This window comes from Budorcas taxicolor, chromosome 5, assembly GCF_023091745.1.
Source record: "Budorcas taxicolor isolate Tak-1 chromosome 5, Takin1.1, whole genome shotgun sequence".
NCBI lineage: Eukaryota > Metazoa > Chordata > Mammalia > Artiodactyla > Bovidae > Budorcas > Budorcas taxicolor.
In genome coordinates, this window is record NC_068914.1 from 6441358 (window position 1) to 6461755 (window position 20398).

At 47.3% G+C, this 20398-nt stretch overlaps 1 protein-coding gene across 1 annotated transcript; it reads left to right on the forward strand.

Moving 5' to 3' along the window:
* Window positions 1–11688: 11688 nt before the first annotated feature.
* On the forward strand, window positions 11689–12957 carry LOC128049025 (60S ribosomal protein L4-like). Its single transcript, XM_052641528.1, has one exon. It carries the CDS (start codon window positions 11689–11691, stop codon window positions 12955–12957), a length of 1269 nt encoding a protein of 422 aa, XP_052497488.1.
* Window positions 12958–20398: the final 7441 nt, after the last annotated feature.

A 20398-nucleotide genomic window follows, 5' to 3' on the forward strand; every position in this document is an offset into this window, starting at 1 on the left:
AGGCTCCAGAAGACCTCGTGGCTTGGTTCTGTGTCAGCCTGGGGGGGTGGACAGTGCACCCAGCCCAAGGCCAGATCCTCCTCGTCCCCTTCCAAGGCCCTCTGTCTGTCTCTGTCGTGCAGGGGTTGCCTCGGCCTCACTCCCAGGTTCCAGGAGTCCCTCAGTGCTGTCTCGTCCACGAATGGTCACTAGCTCCTCCTCTTGCAGGGAGCGGGGTAGAGTTGTGAAGTCAGGAGCAACCTGTCACCATTCTGGTGACCTCAATCCAAGGCTAGTTTTTAATCCGTGTACTTCAAGGATGCAGCTCCTTCCTGAATTTTAAAGACCCATAAAATATTTATTTTGTTATTTTAAATATATGAAATATTTACACACCAATGGGCAGTACTTAAAACGAAGCCAACCAACTCTGCCTTCTCTACTTCCCAAGCCTGAAAGGAAGAGACAATCCACAGCAAGAGTGAACCACAACCAGACCCCTTAGGAGCATAATCAGTACTGGCTTCACACCCTCCTGAAAACTCAGGAGTGGTTGCCCTTCCCCCAGGAGTACCTGCACAGGCTACAGATGGCTGTTGTGTGCACTACGCCATGCTGAGCTTGAAGAGGACCCAGGTCCAGGGTGACCAGCCTGTCCAATCAGGCGTCCCACTCCCGCTGCGCATCTGAGAAGCCTGGAAAAGCATTGCAGCAGAGAAACGCAATTAGTGATTGACAATCGCTCCACTGCCTTCTAAATTCTAAAAGACCCCTTTGGTTTGCTGCCCAAGGTAATGAATGTGAGGATGTAAGACTGTGGACTACCCTGGTGGCTCAGACGGTAAGGCGTCTGCCTACAATGCAGGAGACCGAGGTTTGATCCCTGGGTCGGGAAGATCCCCTGGAGAGGGAAGTAGCAACCCACTCCAGTACTCATGCCTGGAAAATCCCATGGACGGAGGAGCCTGGTAGGCTACAGTCCGTGGGTGTGCTAAGAGTTGGATACGACTGAGCGACTTCACTTACTTACTTAAGACTGGAGAAACTAGGAGAAGGACAAGTAAACTGCTCACTCAAAACATGAAAGGATATAAAGAGAAGGGGAATGATAGAAGGGGAAAGGTAAGGTTAGACAATAACAAGGTTATGTTAGTTTCTGCTGTAAAATGTGAATCAGCCTTATGCATACATATATCCACTCACTCAACTCCCTTTCTGCCTCCATCCCACCCCTCTAGGTCGTCTCAGAGCAGAGAGCTGAGCTATCTACTTGACACATTACCATGTGTATACAGATAGATAGATATACGTGTATATATGTGTATATACGTGTATATATGTGTATATATAGCTAGATAGATAGATGTATATAGATAGGTATCAGTTGTGATCTCCCAGTTCGTCCCACCCTCCCCTTCCCCACCCCTGTGTCCACGCATTCATTCTCTACATCCGCATCTCTATTTCTGTCCTGGAACTAGGTTCATCTGTACCATTTTCTTAGATTGCACATACATGCATTAATATTCAATGTTTGTTTTTCTCTTTCTGAACTCTGCATTTTAAGGACATTTAAAAGAGAAACTTTGTGAGGGCTCAAATACCATTGTGATGAGTGATGCCACCCTATCTCCATCTCCCCTTAAAATCTTTATTAAATTTAGACTTTTTGCTTTGCACATTGTAAGCATTCAATAGATATTTGTTGGATTAATGAATGAATCGATGCACACAGCATTGTTTGATGAAGTTGGGTTTTTCTCTTCGTAGGTACCCAAAAAGTGCTGAGTCTTTCCTCTTTCAGACTGTTCTGCTGTCTTCATAATCATGGCCTTTAAAACTGCATAAATTCTAGCTCACTGACATGCTATAATTTACTTGCTGTAATTTGATTGTTTCTTCTGTTTTTCTACCAGAGGCAATGCTGCAATAATCACCTCTGGACACATAGCCTTTTCCTGCACACACATTAACTACTTTCCCAGTGGTGCAGCTTCTGCAAACACTGACTTAGCCATGAGGAGTCTGGGGAATCATGGTTTGAACCAGATAGGAAGCCCAGAGCAGGCAGGCTTGGTTCCAACACAGGGTCTTCACAGGTGCTGGGTGGACCCATGCATTGGTCACTGCATAAACTTTCTGAGGCCACCCCAGGCCAAGACCAGTTTTGCATCATGATATATACATAGCCTCTAAGAACCTTGGTCTGATGTGTGAGGTAGCATGTAAACAAGCGATTAAGATGTAGTAAGATGAGTGTTATTACAGAGGTAAGCTGGGAGTGTTTTTGAGAATACAAGATACTAGCCACTAATCTAACCTGGAATGAAGAGAAGAGAAAATGTCAGGGAAGACTCCTGGAGGAGTGATGCCTGTACTTTATCTTAGAGGAGAAAGGAAAGTGTTTAGCTGAGAAAAGGGAAGGGTAGTGACTTCCAGGCAAGGAGAAAACCATACACACGGGCACAAATGTGATAAAACATTCTGGAGCAAAGTGCATAAAATGTCATGTGCTCAATAGGAACTGAGGACACTATGGCTGAGAAGACAAACACAGGCCATAAAGATTCTTAAACACACTTCTGGGAGTTTGGACATCACACCACAGGCAAAATAGTTACAAACCAGGGATTGACTGGCCTCATCATATTTGCTTCATGCAAAGATCACTGGAGAGCAAGGAAAGGCTAGAGCCAGGAAGGCAGACAGGAGGAATCCAGAGCTAACTGTCGAGGGATGATCTCTTCACATTTCTCCAGGAAGGCACACCCAGGTTTAAGAGAACTACAAAGCCACGCCCACAAGAATTAGGCTTCTCAGTCTCCACAAGGCAGACACCTTCCTTTCACTTGTATGGCTCTATTCTAAGATAATTCCTTGAAATCCAGTTTTCTGGACTTCTGTTTCCATCCTCTGATTTCACCTTCTGCTGTCTGGTTACTTGGATCACACTCTATAATTGCCTCCTAATTTTTTCCTGGATTCTGACCCAGATTAGCTCAGAAAGCTGCCTCTGCTACACCTCAATATGTGGAGATCTACTAACTGGTATCTTCACAGCATGTTGGGGCATCAACATAACAGCTCCATGTGCTCTGTCTATGGGGAACTGTATTATCCTGGGTTCTCCAGAGACACAGAACAGTTAACTACAAATGGGAACTTGCCATCTGTCTCTACAAGGATTAAATCATGTGCTGCTGCAGCTGCTGATTCTCAACACCCTCTGAAAGAAGTTCAGGGTGGAGAGCAGAAATGAGGCACTCTGTGCTTTGGGGAAAACTGGCAGAACAGGTCTTCAGATAGTTAGATATTTTCTGGAGTCAATCTTATGAGCCCAATTCTTGTATCTCCTTACACTAAAATCCTCCATGCTGATGACTGCTCCTCGTGACTAGCAGAAACCTTCTGCAAAACATGTACTTGATTCCATGCACTCCGCCTTCACCAAAATCACGTATATACTGATCTTCTCCCCGACCCCTTTGGAACAGTTTCTCAGAGCTATCTGAGGTGCTGTCTCCTGGGTTGCAGTCCTCATTCTGCCCCAAATAAAACTTAATTTGCAACACTCATGTCGTGCTTTTTTTTTTTTTTTAAGTCGGCAGAACCAATAAGATATACACACAAGGAAAGTTACTGTAAGTCCCGGAATCTGCAGTCAGTAAGCTGCAGATCCAGAGAACCAAGAAGTTGGTGGTATAAACTCCAGCCTAAGTTTAAGTCCAAGGCAGGAGAAAACCAGACACCCAGCTCAAAGGTCTATTCGGGCCTTCAGTGGGGCTTCCCAGGTGGCTCAATGGGTAAAGAATCCACTTGCAATGCAGGAAACGCAGGAGACGAGGGTTTGATCCCTGGCTCAGGAAGATCCCCTGGAGGAGGGCATGGCAACCCACTCCAGTATTCTTGCTTGGAGAATGCCATGGACAGAGGAGCCTGGTGGGCTACAGTCCATAGGGTCACAAAGAGACTCAACTGAGCATGCCTGCAGGGCTTCAAAGGATCAGATGAGTCCCATCCACATTCAGATGGTAATCTCATCCGTAAATACTCCCAACAGACACATCTAGAATAATGTTTAACCAAATATCTGGGCACCCTATGGAGCAGTCAAATTAACACATAAAATTAACCATCACAGGAACCAAGAGGACCCCAGCCAGGATTTGAAAGTCTTGGAGTATATGCCAGTCCCGGCAGCTGTTCCATTCAATAGGGTAGACTCAGGATTCAAATGTAGTTAGTCTGATTTAAGAAGTATTAGTTAATTAAAGGCTAGATTTCACAAACATAGTACCAAACAAAAATGGTAAAAATAACTGATGAATAATTATATATTGGTGTTCTGGGGTGAAAAATCCCACAGACAGAGGAGCCAGGCATGCTATAGTCCAAAGGGTTGCAAAAAGTCAGACAAGACTAAACTAACAGACTAAGCGTGCACATGCTGAATGATAATTATGACAATATTCAGACATATTGGTTTAACTAAAATATATATTAATTTTACCTGTTTTCTTGTATTTTGTTAATGTAGATGCTAGAAAATGTGAAATCATATATATGGCTCACATTCCATTTCTCTTGGCCAGTGTTGCTCTGGAGGGCTGAGCAGACATTAGTTAAGAAGGATTAGGGAGAACATCAGAGGTCCAAGTAGTGAAAAGTTCAAGGTACAGTTTTTGTCTAAATAAAGCACAGCTAGACTAACAGGGAAACTGAGGCACTGGCCATCAATATGGGTTGGGGGTGCATTACTAGAGTAAGGCGCCACTGTGCTTCCCTAGGCCTAGGACCCCTCAGAGCCTCGGCTCTGACCTCTTAAGTAAGACCAGACTCCACTCAGGTGGAAGAAACACTGGCATGGTTCAGGGACTGCACTGGCTAAACTCTAGGAGGAGGCTCTCCACGGTGCCATCAGCACCCTGCTGTGGAAGAGGGGGGCTGAAGCTCTTGCTGTCTGCCTCCTTGCTTCTCACATTCAGGGGGAACAATAACCCTGTCTGAAGCAATTCTTGTTTCCTCCGATCAAACACAGTAAAAGTCTGTGTTTCCAGTTGGCTGATTTGGGCCAGAGGCCTCAAGGCCCATATCATTGGACACATAATAAGCTTTCTCTTCTCTCTTGTTTGCTTTTCTAAGTACTGAGAGGTAACAGATAGAATTAATTCCCTTTACTCAGAAAATTTCAAATCCATTTGTAAATACTGGTTTGGTTCTTAAATGGTCCTTGAGAGGTGATATATAATTAAAGGCTGTTTAGTTTTCACTTAAACAAGAAGCTTCCGAGGCGAGCAAGGGTGATGCTGCTGGAGGTATGTTTACAGATCTTATTAAGCCCTTTAAGCATCTAGCAATGCCCACCAGGCCTCGGTTGGCAAGCACCCAGAGCCTGAAGATGGGAGCTACATGGGAGGCAGGCTGAAGGTTGAAGAACTTCCCAGAAAAGGAGGAAATGAACAAATAGCAAGCGAGGCTGAAAATAAGAAAGCTTTTGATCCCACTGATCCCCATTGTCACAACTTCATGAAGAGACCCAGAGCCACGGTGAGCTGAAAAGCTTGGGTCCTTCTAAGATGGGCTTGGCAAGGTCTTGGTGAAGAACCCAAGATGTTCCAGTGCTGTGTCCTCCTGCCAAGTGGTTATCACCTTGAAAGAAAAACCCACAGCCTCTCCAGTGAAAGCCCAGCCCTACCAGCCCTTCTCAGACAGACCTCTGTCCCTTTCCTTGCCATTTTGCTGAGGCTGTTTTAGCAAAACAAAAATGATGAGATGGTGACACTTAACCTGTCCACATCTCTGGTTTTGCCCCTCCCTGAGTTTTCTAGAGATCCAATCTCTCTGCTTCCCCATTCACTAATCTCCAACAAATGTCCTGCCCGGCCATAATGATCCTTGGACTTCTTGGGACAGAAAATGAGAGGAAGTGGGGGATGTCAATGGAGGCATGTGGGGTGAGCACTGGAACAGGCTCTGAAAACCTGTAATAAGAGCAGAGGGAGTCAAGTAAGAAGCAATGGTGAGAGGCCCGGCTAGGGCCTCCATGCCGCATCACAGCACATTTTGGCTCAGTATCAGTGGGGCAAGGAGGACGGCTGCACCTCCTGGGACTTGGACCTAAGGTTCACAGAGCTGAATTTCAGATTAAGAGTATCTAACCATATATGATCTGAATGTTTGTTTCCTCTGTGAGTGCACACAGGCTGCATTCAAGGTATAAAGACATGAGGCAAGCATCAGGGCTCTTGGAAGCCCCTCAGAGCCACGAGGACACTGTGGAGCCCTCACAGAGTTTGGAAATAGAAGTGGGGGGTGGCTGAGCTATTCAGACCGACATGTCTCACTTATGGATTCCCATGTGCAACAGACACTGCCAGTGCCATTGAGCGCCCATCACCCCTGCTCCCTTACCTGAATCACACAGGGTAGTAACATACCAGCTAGAAAATTCCATTTTGCAACCTCCTTTGCAGCTGAGCACCAGTGCCCATAGGCAATGGAACATGAGAGGAATATCTGAGAATATCCGGGAAAGTAGACAGCACTCCCCGTTGCCCATAGTGACTTCCTCTGGTTCCTGCCAGAGACAAAAACAGGGGGCCAGAGAGGCAGCAGCCACTATTCTGCCACCAAATGGTGACCACGAGAATGAAGGATGAAAGTAGAGAAGGAGTCAGGGCGGCAGGTACCACCCTGCCCCCCACGCCCGGCCTCCAAGCCCAGATATCTGGCTCCATGAAAAATAAATAAGCCCCCTTCCCCCTTGAAGCTATTCCTTTTCAGATTTCTATAGTTGCATCCTGACAAGCAGATATAATATTGTGTGGATTCTCTAAGGAGAGGAATTGTTTAAATTCCTCCACAGACACCCATATTTCTTCAGAACTCAGAATCCTTCAGGGCTGCTGCACAGGCCAAATCATTTCAGTCATGTCTGACTCTGCGACCCTACGGACTGTAGCCCACCAGGCTCCTCTGCGGACTCTCCAGGCAAGAATACTTGAATGGGTTGCCATGCCTCCTCCAGAGGACCTCCCCAACCCAGGGATTGAACCTGTGCCACTTACGTCTCCTGATCTCTCTTGAATTGGCAGGTGAGTTCCTAACCTCTAGCACCACCTGGAAAACCCTCAGGGCTGCTTAGTTAACCCCAGTGGGCTCAGGAAAACCACTAGACCATTCAGGTATGACCTAAATAAAATCCCTTACGATTAGACAGTGGAAGTGACCAACAGACTCAAGGGATTAGATCTATGGACAGAGGTCCGTGACATTGCACAGGAGACAAGAATCAAGACTATCCCCATGAAAAAGAAATGCACAAAGAGCAAAATGGCTGTCTGAGAAAGACTTAAAATAGCTGTGAAAAGAAGAGCAGCGAAAAGCAAAGGAGAAAAGGAAGTTCAATTCAGTTCAGGCACTCAGTCCTGTCCAACTCTTTGTGACCCCATGGACTGCAGCACGCCAGATTCCTTTTCCATCACCAACTCCTGTAGCCTACTCAGACTCATGTTGACCGTGTTGGTGATGCCATCCAACCATCTCATCCTCTGTCATCCCCTTCTCCTCCCACCTTCCATCTTTCCCAGCATCAGGGTCTTTTCCAGTGAGTCAGTTCTTCCCATGATGTGGTCAAAGTATTGGAGCTTCACCTTCAGCATCAGTCCTTCCAATGAATATCCAGGACTGGTTTCCTTCAGGATGGACTGGTCAGATCTCCTTGCAGTCCAAGGGACTCTTCAAGAGTCTTCTCCAACACTACAGTTCAAAAGCATCAATTCTTCGGTACTCAGCTTTCCTTATAGTCCAAATTTCACATTCATACATGACTACAGGAAAAACCATAGCTCTGAGTAAATGGACCTTTGCTAGCAAAGCAATGTCTCTGCTTTTTAATATGCTGTCTAGGTTGGTTATAGCTTTTCCTCCAAGGAGCAAGTGTCTTTAAATTTCATGGCTGCAATCACCATCTGCAGTGACTTTGGAGCCCCCCTCAATAAAAGTTGATCACTGATTCCATTATTTCCCCATCTATATGCCATGAAGTGATGGGACCGGATGCAACTATCTTATTTTTCTGAACACTGAGTTTCAAGCCAACCTATGCACTCTCCTCTTTCACATTCTTCAAGAGGCTTTTTAGTTCTTCTTTGCTTTCTGCCACAAGTGTGGTACCATCTTCATATCTGAGGTTATTGATATTTCTCCTGGCAATCTTCCAGCTTGTACTTCATCCAGCTCAGCGTTTCTCATGATGTACACTGCGTTTAAGTTAAATAAGCAGGGTGAGAATATACAGCCTTGACATACTTCTTTCCCGATTTGGAACCAGTCTGTTGTTCCATGTACAGTTCTAACTGTTGCTTCCTGACCTGCATATAGATTTCTCAGGAGGTAGGTCAGGTGGTCCCATATTCCCATTTCCTTAAGAATTTTCCAAACTTTGTGTGATCCACACAGTCAAAGGCTATGGTGTAGTCAATAAAGCAAAAGCAGATGTTTTTCTGGAACTCACTTGCTTTTCTGATAATCCAACGGATGTTGGCAATTTGATCTCTGGTTCCTCTGCCTTTTCTAAATCCAGCTTGAACATCAGGGAGTTCACCATTCATGTACTATAGAAGCCTGACTTGGAGAATTGTGAACATTACTTTGCTAGCATGTGAGATGAGTGCAGAAAAGGAAAGATATACCATTTGAATGCAAAGTTCCAAAGAATAGCAAGGAGAGGGATAATAAAGCCTTCCTCAGTGATCAGTGCAAAGAAATAGAGGAAAATAATAGAACAGGAAAGACTAGAGATCTCTTCAAGAAAATTATAGATACCAAGAGAACATTTCATGCAAAGATGGGCACAATAAACGACAGAAATGGTATGGACATAACAGAAGCAGAAGATATTAAGAAGAGGTGGCAAGAATACACAGAAGAACTACATAAAAGATCTTCATGACCCAGATCATCATGATGGCATGATCACTAATCTAGAGCCAGACATCCTAGATGTGAAGTCAAGTGGGCCTTAGGAAGCAGCTCTATGAATAAAGCTAGTGGAGGTGATGAAATTCCAGTTGAGCTGTTTCAAATCCTAAAAGACGATGCTGTGCAAGTGCTGCACTCAATATGCCAGCAAATTGGGAAAACTCAGCAGTGGCCACAGGACTGGAAAAGGTCAGTTTTCATTCCAATCCCAAAGAAAGGCAATGCCAAAGAATGCTCAAACTACTGCACAATTGCACTCATCGCAAATGCTAGCAAAGGAATGCTCAAAATTCTCCCAGCTAGGCTTCTGCAGTACATGAACTGTGAGCTTCCAGATGTTCAAGCTGGATTTTAAAAAGGCAGAGGAATCAGAGATAAAATTGGCAACATCTGTTGGATCATCGAAAAAGCAAGAGAGTTCCAGAAAAAAACATCTATTTCTGCTTTATTGACTATGCCAAAGCCTTTGACTGTGTGGATCACAACAAACCGTGGAAAGTTCTGAAAGAGATGGGAATACCAGACCACCTGACCTGCCTCCTGAGAAATCTGTATGCAGGTCAGGAAGCAACAGTTAGAACTGGACATGGAACAACAGACTGGTTCCAAATCGGGAAAGGAGTATGTCAAGGCTGTATATTCTCACCCTGCTTGTTTAACTTAAATGCAGAGTACATCATGAGAAACGCTGAGCTGGATGAAGTACAAGCTGGAATGAAGATTGCCAGGAGAAATATCAATAACCTCAGATATGTAGATGACACCACCCTCATGGCAGAAAGTGAAAAAGAACTAAAGAGCCTCTTGATGAAGGTGAAAGAGGAGAGTAAAAATGTTTGCTTAAAACTCAACATTCAGAAAACAAAGATCATGGCATCTGGTCCCATCACTTCATAGGAAATAGATGGGGAAACAGTGGAAACAATGGCAGACTTTATTTTGGGGGACTCCAAAATCACTGCAGATGGTGATTGCAGCCATGAAATTAAAAGACACTTGCTCCTTGGAAAGAAAGCTCTGACCAACCTAGACAGCATACTAAAAAGCAGAGACATTACCTTGCCAACAAAGGTTCTCCTAGTCAAAGCTATGGTTTTTCCAGTAGTCATGTATGGATGTGAGAGTTGGACTGTAAAGGAAGCCGAGCACTGAAGAACTGATGCTTTTGAACTGTAGTGTTGGAGAAGACTCTTGAGAGTCCCTTGGACAGCAAGGAGATCCAACCAGTCCATCCTAAAGGAAATCAGTCCTGAATATTCATTGGAAGGACTGATGTTGAAGCTGAAGCTCCAATACTTTGGCCACGTGATGGGTAGAACTGACTCACTGGAAAAGACCCTAATGCTGGGAAAGATTGAAGGTGGGAGGAGAAGGTGATGACAGAGGATGAGATGGCTGGATGGCATCACCGACTCCATGGACATGAGATAGAGTAAATTTCTGGAGTTGGCGATGGACAGGGAAGCCTGGTGTGCTGCAGTCCATGGGGTTGCAAAGAGTTGGACACAACAGAGCGACTGAACTGAACTGAAAGGACTCAGACTTCTCCACCCCACCCGCACCTGCTATCGAGCCATGGTCAGGGCTGAATCCCCTGGAGACTTGGCTGAGGCCATGCAGCTTACTGTGGCAACTGGCATGAACTTTAAGAAATCAGTGGGAAGAGATCAGCGTTTGTAGAAAAGGAGTTAAAGGAATGTTTGGATGCATCGCAGAGATGATGTAAGGATGAAGTGACACTGAGGACCCCCGCCTCCACACACACACACAGGATTACGGACATGACCTGACATAAAAGACATTCACAGACAGGAAGCCATAAAGACTGCAAGTTCTGTGGGGACTGAGCCTGATCCTCATCAGCCAGATCAGAGTCTGCACTGGGGTCCCATTGTGAGACAGACTCACAACAGTTATGTGAGCAGAGATAACAATGGAGAGTTGTTAACTAGGTGTAAAGTTGTTAGCGAGATAAACGAAAGGGTAAAAAGAGAACTCGGGTGCCACAGAAGTAACTATAGGAAACAGCTACTGTCGCTGGGACCAAAGGAACAAAAGGAAGAGGCTGGACTTACTGAAACTTAGAAAAGTAGATTAGGAACCTTGTGAGTTAAAACTTGGGAGTAGGAGCCACTAGCCAATGCTGGGTATCTATGGCCAGGAGGACGATTCTAGTTTTCTGAGGGCTGGGAAAACTGCAGACTAGATTCAGAGGCTGCTACAGAAAGAACTGCCTCTGCCAGGGTGAAGAAGCATTGCTGAGCAGGGAGGGTAGGGTAGAGTGAGGACCTTGTTCCCTGCTCCCTCCTCCAGCCCTGCAGTCACCTTCCAGCACCCCCTACTGGCAAAGCCTAGCATAGCACAGCAGCAGGCAGAGCATCCAAAGTAGGCATGGAGGAGGGGCTGGGGGCGAAAGACGATTATTTAACAACTGGCACACGGTTTATGTAGCAGATTCTCAGTGAACACTGTTTGCCTCCCTGTTCTGAAAGATGCTCCTCAACAGAGGCCAGAAAATGGGTCTTGTAGGCTCAGAAGCATCTAAACACAGAGGGGATGGGGAAGCGAGGGAATGGTAAATGTTCAGAAATTAATAAGCAGCATTTGATTCCCTGGAGTCATCCCATTCTCACTACTGGCAAATCAATCAGAACAGAAGAAACTGGGGAAGGGCTTTTTCCTGCGGGAGCCGCGAGGGGGAGAGGAGCGTGGCCTTCTCTCCCCGCCATGGCGTGTGCTCATCCACTGACAGCAGTGTACTCCAAAAAGGGGGAGTCCTCTGGCAAAAATGTCACTTTGCCTGCTGTGTTCAATGCTCCCATTCGACCCGGTATTGTTAACTTTGTTCACACCAGCTTGTGCAAAAACAACAGACAGCCCTATGCTGTCAGTGAATTAGCAGGTCATCAAACCAGTGCTGAGTCTTGGGGTACCGGCAGAGCTGTGGCTCGAAATCCCAGGGTTCGAGGCGGCGGGACTCACCGTTCTGGTCAGGGTGCTTTTGGAAATACGTGTCGTGGGGGCCGCATGTTTGCACCAACCAAGACCTGGCGACACTGGCACTACAGAGTGAATACAACACAGAAGCGATACGCCATCTGCTCTGCACTGGCTGCCTCAGCCTTACCGGCGCTGGTCGTGTCTAAAGGTCATCGTATAGAGGAAGTTCCTGAACTTCCTTTGGTGGTGGAAGATAGAGCTGAAGGCTACCAGAAGACCATGGAGGCTGTTTTGCTTCTGAAGAAACTTAAGGCCTGGAATGATATCAAAAAGGCCTACGCCTCTCAGCGAATGAGAGCTGGCAAAGGCAAAATGAGAAACCGGCGCCGTATCCAGCACAGGGGACCCTGCTTCGTCTATAATGAGGACAATGGGATCATCAAGGCCTTCAGAAACATCCCTGGAATTACTCTGCTTAATGTAAGCAAGCTGAACATTCTGAAACTTGCTCCTGGTGGTCATGTGGGACGTTTCTGCATTTGGACTGAAAGTGCTTTCCGAAAGTTAGATGAGCTGTGTGGCACTTGGCGTAAAGCAGCCTCCCTCAAGAGTAACTACAACCTCCCCATGCACAAGATGCTCAATACAGACCGCAGCAGAATCTTGAAAAGCCCAGAAATCCAAAGTGCACTCCGAGCACCACGCAAGAAGGTTCATCGCAGAGTCCTGAGGAAGAATCCACTGAAAAACCCAAGAATCATGTTGACGCTTAACCCATATGCAAAGACCATGCGCGGGAACACCATTCTTCCACAGGCCAAGAACCACAAAATCCGCATGGATACGGCAGCAGCAGCACTAGAAGCCAAATCAGATCAGAAAGGGGTTCAGGGCAAGAAGCCTGTGGTGGGAAACGAAGAAAAGAAGGCTGTCGGCGATAAGAAGCTGAAGAAGCCTGTGGTGGGAAAAAAGGCTGCGGGGACCAAGAAACCAGCAGCTGAAAAGAAGCCCACAGAAAAGAAACCCATCTCAGAGGAAAAGAAGGCTGCTGCATAAACTTAAATTTGTTTATTCCATAAATGCCAAATCATTTTGGACAGCTAATTTTGAATAATGACCTGAACAAAGAGGTAATGAGAACCATGAGAAAAAAAAAAAAAAGAGAGAGAGAGACTGGGGAAGGGATTGGACCCACAGGAGGAAATAGCAGCGCAGGCAGCCAGAGGCTGGAGAAGCCAAAAACGAGGTCACTGGGGTTTCACACCTCAGAAACAGGGCCCAGTTCCAGAGGCCGGGGATAAACTGGTCCTTAGCCAATGCTGGCTGGAGACTTGGCCCATCCTGTGCCTCCAAGGCAGAAGGTGGACACGGGCTAAAATCCTCCAGGCGTCAGGCACTCGCCCCCGGCATGTCACAAAGCAGGTGTGAATTGATTCTGGAGGCGAGGAGGAGGCCCACGCTTGCCTTGGCTGTGACATCTGGAGAGGGTCAGATGGTTTCTTGTTCTCAAGGTCCCTTTAACTCATCACATCAAAGGCATGTGTCTTATGGGGGAAGGGGATTAAATGCTTCACCTCAAGTTTATGAGGTTGCTTGTTGCCTGGTCCTGGGTTTGGCAACAAGAGTTTGCGTGAATGCAGCCAGGCACCTGGGGGCTCCCAAAAGGTTAACACACAGAGTGAAAGGAGGCAAAGTCAGCAGGAGAGGCATGTGAATGTGAGCAGGAGGAGACAAGGGGCTCAGGGAGTGACTGACATCTCTTTGAGGGGGCCATCATACTGCATAGGTGGAAGGTGATGGAGCAAAATATATAAACTTTACTAATGTAATATGGCGTTGCCCCAGTCCCCAGCCCATGCTCACTGAGTAACATGCCAGCCAAGCCTGACGCAGCTTCTCCCCTCCCTGCCTTTCTGGGTCCCCAGCTTCACCATGATACTGCCAGGACTCCTATGCTGGAGAGTCGAGAGAGAGACAGAGGCTGAGGTTCCCGGGGTGAGAAGATCAAGTTCTGGAAGATGAGGGAAGCAATATGAGGAAGAAGAAAAGGAAAACTTGAAAAGTATTACCAGACAGCCTGGATGGGAGGGGAGGCTGGGGAAGAATGGATACATGTATATGCATGGCTGAATCCCTTCGCTGTTTACCTGAAACTATCACACCATTGTTAATCGCCTATGCCCCAATACAATAGAAAAATTAAAAGAAAAAAAAAAGTATTGCCAGAAACCACGCTTTCCCTTCATGGGCCTAGAGACATACGAGAGAGGTGCATAAATTGTTTGGAAATTACCTTGGGCTGTCTACGCCGTGCCCTTTGAACCACAGCACTGCTTTGGGAATAAACTATGGGAATGGTGATTCCATAAAAGTCACAAAAACGATCTAAAAAGTCCCTCACAGACATAGGGACTGTCAGAGAACACCCTAATTCTTTTCCACTTCTATTTCGGGACCATGTCTTTGGCCAGGCTGGCTCAGGTGGGGTGGCCCCCCATGGTGGTTCCCGCAGACGCAGCTCCTCTCTGTTCCCGGCACTGGCAGCCACGCTGTGTCCCTCAGGGCCCCTTCCCCAGCCTGACTGTGGAGGCAGATGGCTCCTCAGGGCTCTGCTGCTGCGCCTCCCACAGACCAACCCTAGAGGGCTTGCTCTGCTTAAGGAACAGACTGCTGATTTGCCCAGGCCTGGACACTCTTCGCTTCTTAGGGCAGCTGTCATCAACAAATCGCGTGCACACACACACGCTTTTCTGGAGGTAAGTGTGCCAAGTCAACCGGCAGCAAACAGCAAGGGGGAAGTAGTGATGGTTCCAGTGACACCCTTGTCTCACATGGGTCTGTGGCTTCTCCAAGCCCCCTCACCCAGGGAAAGAGGCCCTGACCCGCCCTGAGACAGTACCACCTCCTTACAAGGAGGTAGCAACCTGATCCTCACGTGGGATCCTGACCCTCACACCCGACCCTCATGTGGAATCCCAGTCCTGCCTCCGGGGAGGAGGAAGGTGCCCTTGGGAGAGGGCTTCCCTGGTGACTCAGATGGTAAAGAATCTCCCTGCAATGCAGGAGACTGGGGTTCGATCCCTGGGTTAGGAAGACCCCCTGGAGAAGGGAACGTAACCCACTCCAGTATTCTTGCTGAAAAAATCTCATGGACAACGAGGCCTGGCAGGCTACAGTCCATGGGGTTGCAAAGGGCCAGCCTGACTGAGTGACTAGCACTTTCGCTTTCATCTATTAGGAATGGGTGGTTTCTGGGAACCAGGAAGAGCAGAAAAAGTGGCAGCACCTTAAAAACAAAGTCCAATCCATGACTGAAGTGGCGAGCATACTTACCCTCTTCCACTGCAGAGCCAATTATTGATGGATTGCCTTCAGCTCCATCATCCTGAGAGAGGTCAACATCCTCCCCGATACAACACCCTAGCACTAGGTTCTTTGGCCTCCTCAACCCCAGAAACCCATATCCCCACTTACGCCCATCGTCCACACCATCACCACAGCCCACGTCTTCCTCCAGCCCTTCCTCCAAGGCTCACAGCAGTGCTTCAACTCATGCAGTTCTTTACATCCTTAATTTTCTTCCAATCTACCAGGCAGCTTTTAGCCTCATTTTCTTCCAAATTCAGTTAATCCCATCATTAACGATCTGAATCATTTTCTCCCTCTGAAATTAGTGGGTTGCCTGATTTTGAATCAAATCCTTAGCACATTCTATATATGTGACTTTGGGCTAATTTTATTTATACTTAGTTTCCCCATCTGTTGAGTAGTTCTACTATTAATTTGAACTCTTGCTGCTGCTGCTACTGCTAAGTCACTTCAGTCGTGTCCGACTCTGTGTGACCCCATAGACGGCAGCCCACCAGGCTCCGCCGACCCTGGGATAGAGTTGTTAAAATGATTAATCAAAGCACTGTACATAAAGAGCATAGATCTTTATGTCTGGAGCACAGCAGGCACCTAAAGTAAACGTGAGGTGTTATTATCACTGTCATCCTCCCACTGGCTTCTATCAAAATCCCAATCCTGGCTCCGTATCACAACACATCTTCTATAATCCTGTACCTAGAAAATGGAGAGCTGCCAAAGAAACCCTTCTAACTGAGAAGATTCCACTTCTGTCGATTAAACATGAGTGTTCTCCCTGGATTCTCAACTCCACAGGCCATGCCTTGTCTATGGTTAGCCCTCATATTCATTTCCCCTATTTTCTAAACCTTATCTTCCTAATTTGTCTCAAGTCCTTTTTCACAGCTCATGAACATGCTCAGCATAAAACTGTCTTCTGTTTCTTTAAAAAACACACACAAAAAACAAAAAACGGAGACCACAGGCCCACTTGCCCCCAACCTCTAGCTCCTATAAAGTGAAAGTGAAAGTCACTCAGTCGTGTCCAGCTCTTTGCGACCCCATGGACTATACAGTCCATGGAATTCTCTAGGCCAGAATACTGGAGTGGGTAGCGTTTCCCTTCTCCAGGGGATCTTCTCAACCCAGGGATTGAACCCAGGTCTCCCACACTGCAGGTGGATTCTTTACGAGCTGAGCCACCAGGGAAGCCCGAGCTCCTGTAACCTGTACGTTAACTTGGAGTCACATAGAGAACTACCCCCTTTCATCCAGTCCCTCTCCTGTCCAAGTCCAGAGGTCCTCTCACTCTGTCCTCTGATCCTCCAAGACCTCCACCCATCAATTACCCCTTCCTATACCTTCCGCCTCCCTGCTGTTCTGTTTTTAGTCGCTAAGTCACGTCCAGCTCTTCTGTGACCTCATGCACTGCAGCCCAGCAGGCTCCTCTGTCCGTGGGATTTCCCAGGCAAGAGTACTGGATTGAGCTGCCATTTCCTTCTCCATGGGATCTTCTTGATCCAGGGATCAAACTCGCATCTCTGCATTGGCAGGTGGATTCTTTACCAATGAGCCACAGGAGAAACCTCTCTACCAGGCATTTTTACTCCTTGTGACCCCCCTAGCCCAGGAAAGACTCCAGTTTGATCTCTGTGTTCTTCTAGGAAGACTTCTTCTCCCAGGAATTTGTTACCAGTCTAACTCAGCCTGAACACCAAAACATGCAGTCATCCCACAGCCTCCTCCAACCAGACCTCCACTCCCACCACTCCACCCGCCTCAGTCTTTATCTCCAACTCTCCTAAGCTCCTGGCACTCCTGTTTATCCTCATGCTCCCATCCCCCACCCACATAAACACACCTTCCAGGTTTTTCTGTCTCCCTCCCACTTAACCCTCTTCCTCCAACTGCCCCGTAAAGGTTGGGGTTTCCCTGAGTTCTCTTTTTGACCCACTGTTCTCCTCACGTTGTATACCCTCCCTGGGTGACTATATCCTCCTCCATGGCTGGGTGTTTCTAAATCTCTAACTCCAGTTTTTAATTCTCTCCTAAACGTCTGTTCCTACTGGTTGTTTGAAATCTTCATCTGGATGTCCTGACACCTCAAACACGTGCTCAGATCTCATCATCCCTCTGCACACGCCCTGATTCCTCAAGCTCAGTACTCCTCACCCCAAATAACGACATCACCATCCACACTGTGCCTAAGTCATGAACACAGTTTTCCCTCCAGCCCTACATCAACCTATTACAACTTTGAGATTTTTTACCTCATTGATTTTCCACCTTTGATCTTACCACTCCAAACGCTCCCTGCATGTGCTCTTAGAGGGAGATAACCAAAGACAAATCTGATCCACTTACCACCCTACTTAAAACTTGTCGATGACTCCCATTTCCAAGCATTTTATCACAGCTTTGAACAGCCCATGTCATCTGGTTTTCAGAAAATTCCAACTTTTCTCCTTTCACTCCCCACCTTGCATACCAAGCTCCAACTAGACCAAAGGCACGTAGCACCCCATACACTGCATGTCACATCTGCACCTGCGGACCCTCCGAGCCCTCGCAGATGGCATACGTCACCTCTTCTGTGTTCCCTTGGCAACCCTAGCACACTGACATCTGAGATTTCACCACATATTATAGCTGGGGAAATTCTTTACGTTCTGGCTCCCCCGCCAGCATGCGAACTCCTCGCAGGCAAGGCCGCGTCTTAGCCCTCTCTGCGTGCCCGGCGCCTTCCCAGCTCCTGGCCTCTGCCAGCTGCAGTGCTAAGGGTGGCTGAACTGAACCGAACTGACTGTCTGAGTTGGCCACTCTGCCGCTCTTTCTCAGAACTCTCCACATCTGGCCTACATCAAACCTTCCTGCCACCGTCTCTTCAAAGGCAGGAACATTCCTTCCAGATGAAAGTCTTCTAGCCCACTGTCACACACTGTCTTTCTAACTCACTACATGAGTTGCCACTTCACTCATATGGTCCCATGAATGGAAGTTATTTTCTGGTTTTAGATAAAAGTCACCCAACCCCCAAGAGTCATCCAAAACTATTTTTGTGTGATGGAAGTGGCACTCAGTGGGGTATCGGACATTTGAGTGACAGTCAGTGCTCTGAGGCTGGTGCTGAATGGAGAACAGGTATGTCTGGCGAGGCCTTCTTCCCCCTCATTCACACAGTGACCAGTGGGGAAAGCTGGCACCACAGCCATACTGTCCCACGTGTCAAAAACTTTCTTTGTTTAACATTTATCCAGCATCAATACAAGCATGATGGTGACATGCTTGCTTGTCAGAGTGGGTGGAAGAAAGCACAGAGGTTGATAAGATGATGGGTTGGGAGGTGAGGGAAAAAGGAGAATAGAAAACAGGCTGCATCCATCTCATCTCAGGATGAAGCCAGGACAAGGAGACCCTGAAGGAAAATACAGGCCTGAGATTCAGATTCCGACCTGCTGCCCCGGTGCTCTTAGCTGTTGGATTCCTCACTGCCCAGACGTATCTCGCTTGAACTTGCTCACTCCTCACTTCCTCTCAGCTAGCTCTTTTCAAATAAGCACTCTCCTATAAAGCTTTCACTTTCGTCTGCTCTGTTATAAATGGCCCTACAGGCAGAAAAGCCGCAGCAATGAAGAGTTGCTCTCGGCCCCAAATCTTGCATGGCGCCGGGTCTCTGCTTCAGGAGCCTGGCACATTCAGCTCTCCCTGCACGGGCTGCCCTGCACTCTCTCTGACTCAATAAATTTTAGAGAAAGATGAGGACCTGCCCAGCTCTGCGCTCCCAACCTCGGAGAGATCACAGAAAAGAAGGGAGGCTTGCATTTAAAACAGTCAGCAACCGGTGGATGCTTCCTAGCTGGAGGAAAGTACTGACATTAAGTAACTCAGCAACCACTCATTCGCCAAGAACAGAGCACACGGTCTGCTCCATGGGGAGTGTGAAATGATTTCTTTCACACTATTCCTTATTGGAGCATTCCCAACTGACAGCAATCACTCACCCTCCCAGACAGACAGGCTCAGACAAACAACAAAAGACAGAGAATATGCAGGATTGCACAGGGACACACAAGCACACAGATGCACACACAAAAATCCACAAACACCCAGTGAACACACATTCAGACACCCGCTCACAGAGACGCTTAGATGTGCCCAGAAACAAACCAGCGTTCATCCACTTGGACCTTCACAGCCTCAGACCATGGACGTTCAGTTCAAGACCCAAGCACACTCAGGTGCCTGGGCACCTACAGTCACGCCACACTCTGGCAAATAAATGGAGCCCAGAGAAAGATACACACGCTCGAAGAATAAGAGAAGAACATGCAGAAATATACTTTATACCTCAACCTCTGACATAGGGGCAGAGGCAACGAAAGGATGTTTAGGAAGGAAGTAACATGCCAACTGTGTGGCTTGGTGGTTAACTGTGGATAGCAGAGGGTAGGTTGATGGGCGAAAATAGTGCTGGAGGTTAAGGGGTAAGAAGAGCTGTTATCATACTAGTTGGAGTGAGAAGTGAACAGGAACTGCAAAGGGATTTAGAGACATTTTAAAGGTCAAACTGAATTAAATTAGAGATAATCCAGTATACCTAGAAAAGGGGAAGAGAAGCTGGGTCTCTTGAGATTCTGGCTTGGGCAATGGTGTGTCCCTCACCGCAATGGGCAATACTAGGGAAGGAGCTTGGAGGATGGCCAGAATGACCTCTTAAGCTATATAAATTTAAAAAGACCCTGATGCTGGGAGAAGGAAGAAGAAGGGGACCACAGACGATGAGATGGCTGGAAGGCATCACCAACTCAATAGACATGAGTTTGAGCAAACTCCGGGAAATGGTGAGGGACAGGGAAGTCTGGTGCGCTGCAGTCCATGGAGTCTCAAAGCGTCGGACACGACTGAGCGACTGAACAACAACTGCGAGTATCCTGAGTTCCTGTCCCTGGGAACATGACCGGGACGTGGGGAGCCTACAGCCCGAACCCCAGTGGGCTTTCAGAGTCTGGCCCCAGGTGTTTCATCTGTCAGAACAAGATGAACACACAGAGTTCAGATCACAGGGAAAGCAGGAGCCAGACCAGAGGCTGGAGGAGCCTGGAAACCACGTGGGCATGACTCAGCTTTCCAGCCCACAATGCTTCTGACG

Excerpts from the sequence above, each read along its gene's own strand:
- LOC128049025 (XM_052641528.1), top strand. The coding sequence starts at position 11,689 with ATGGCGTGTGCTCATCCACTGACAGCAGTGTACTCCAAAAAGGGGGAG.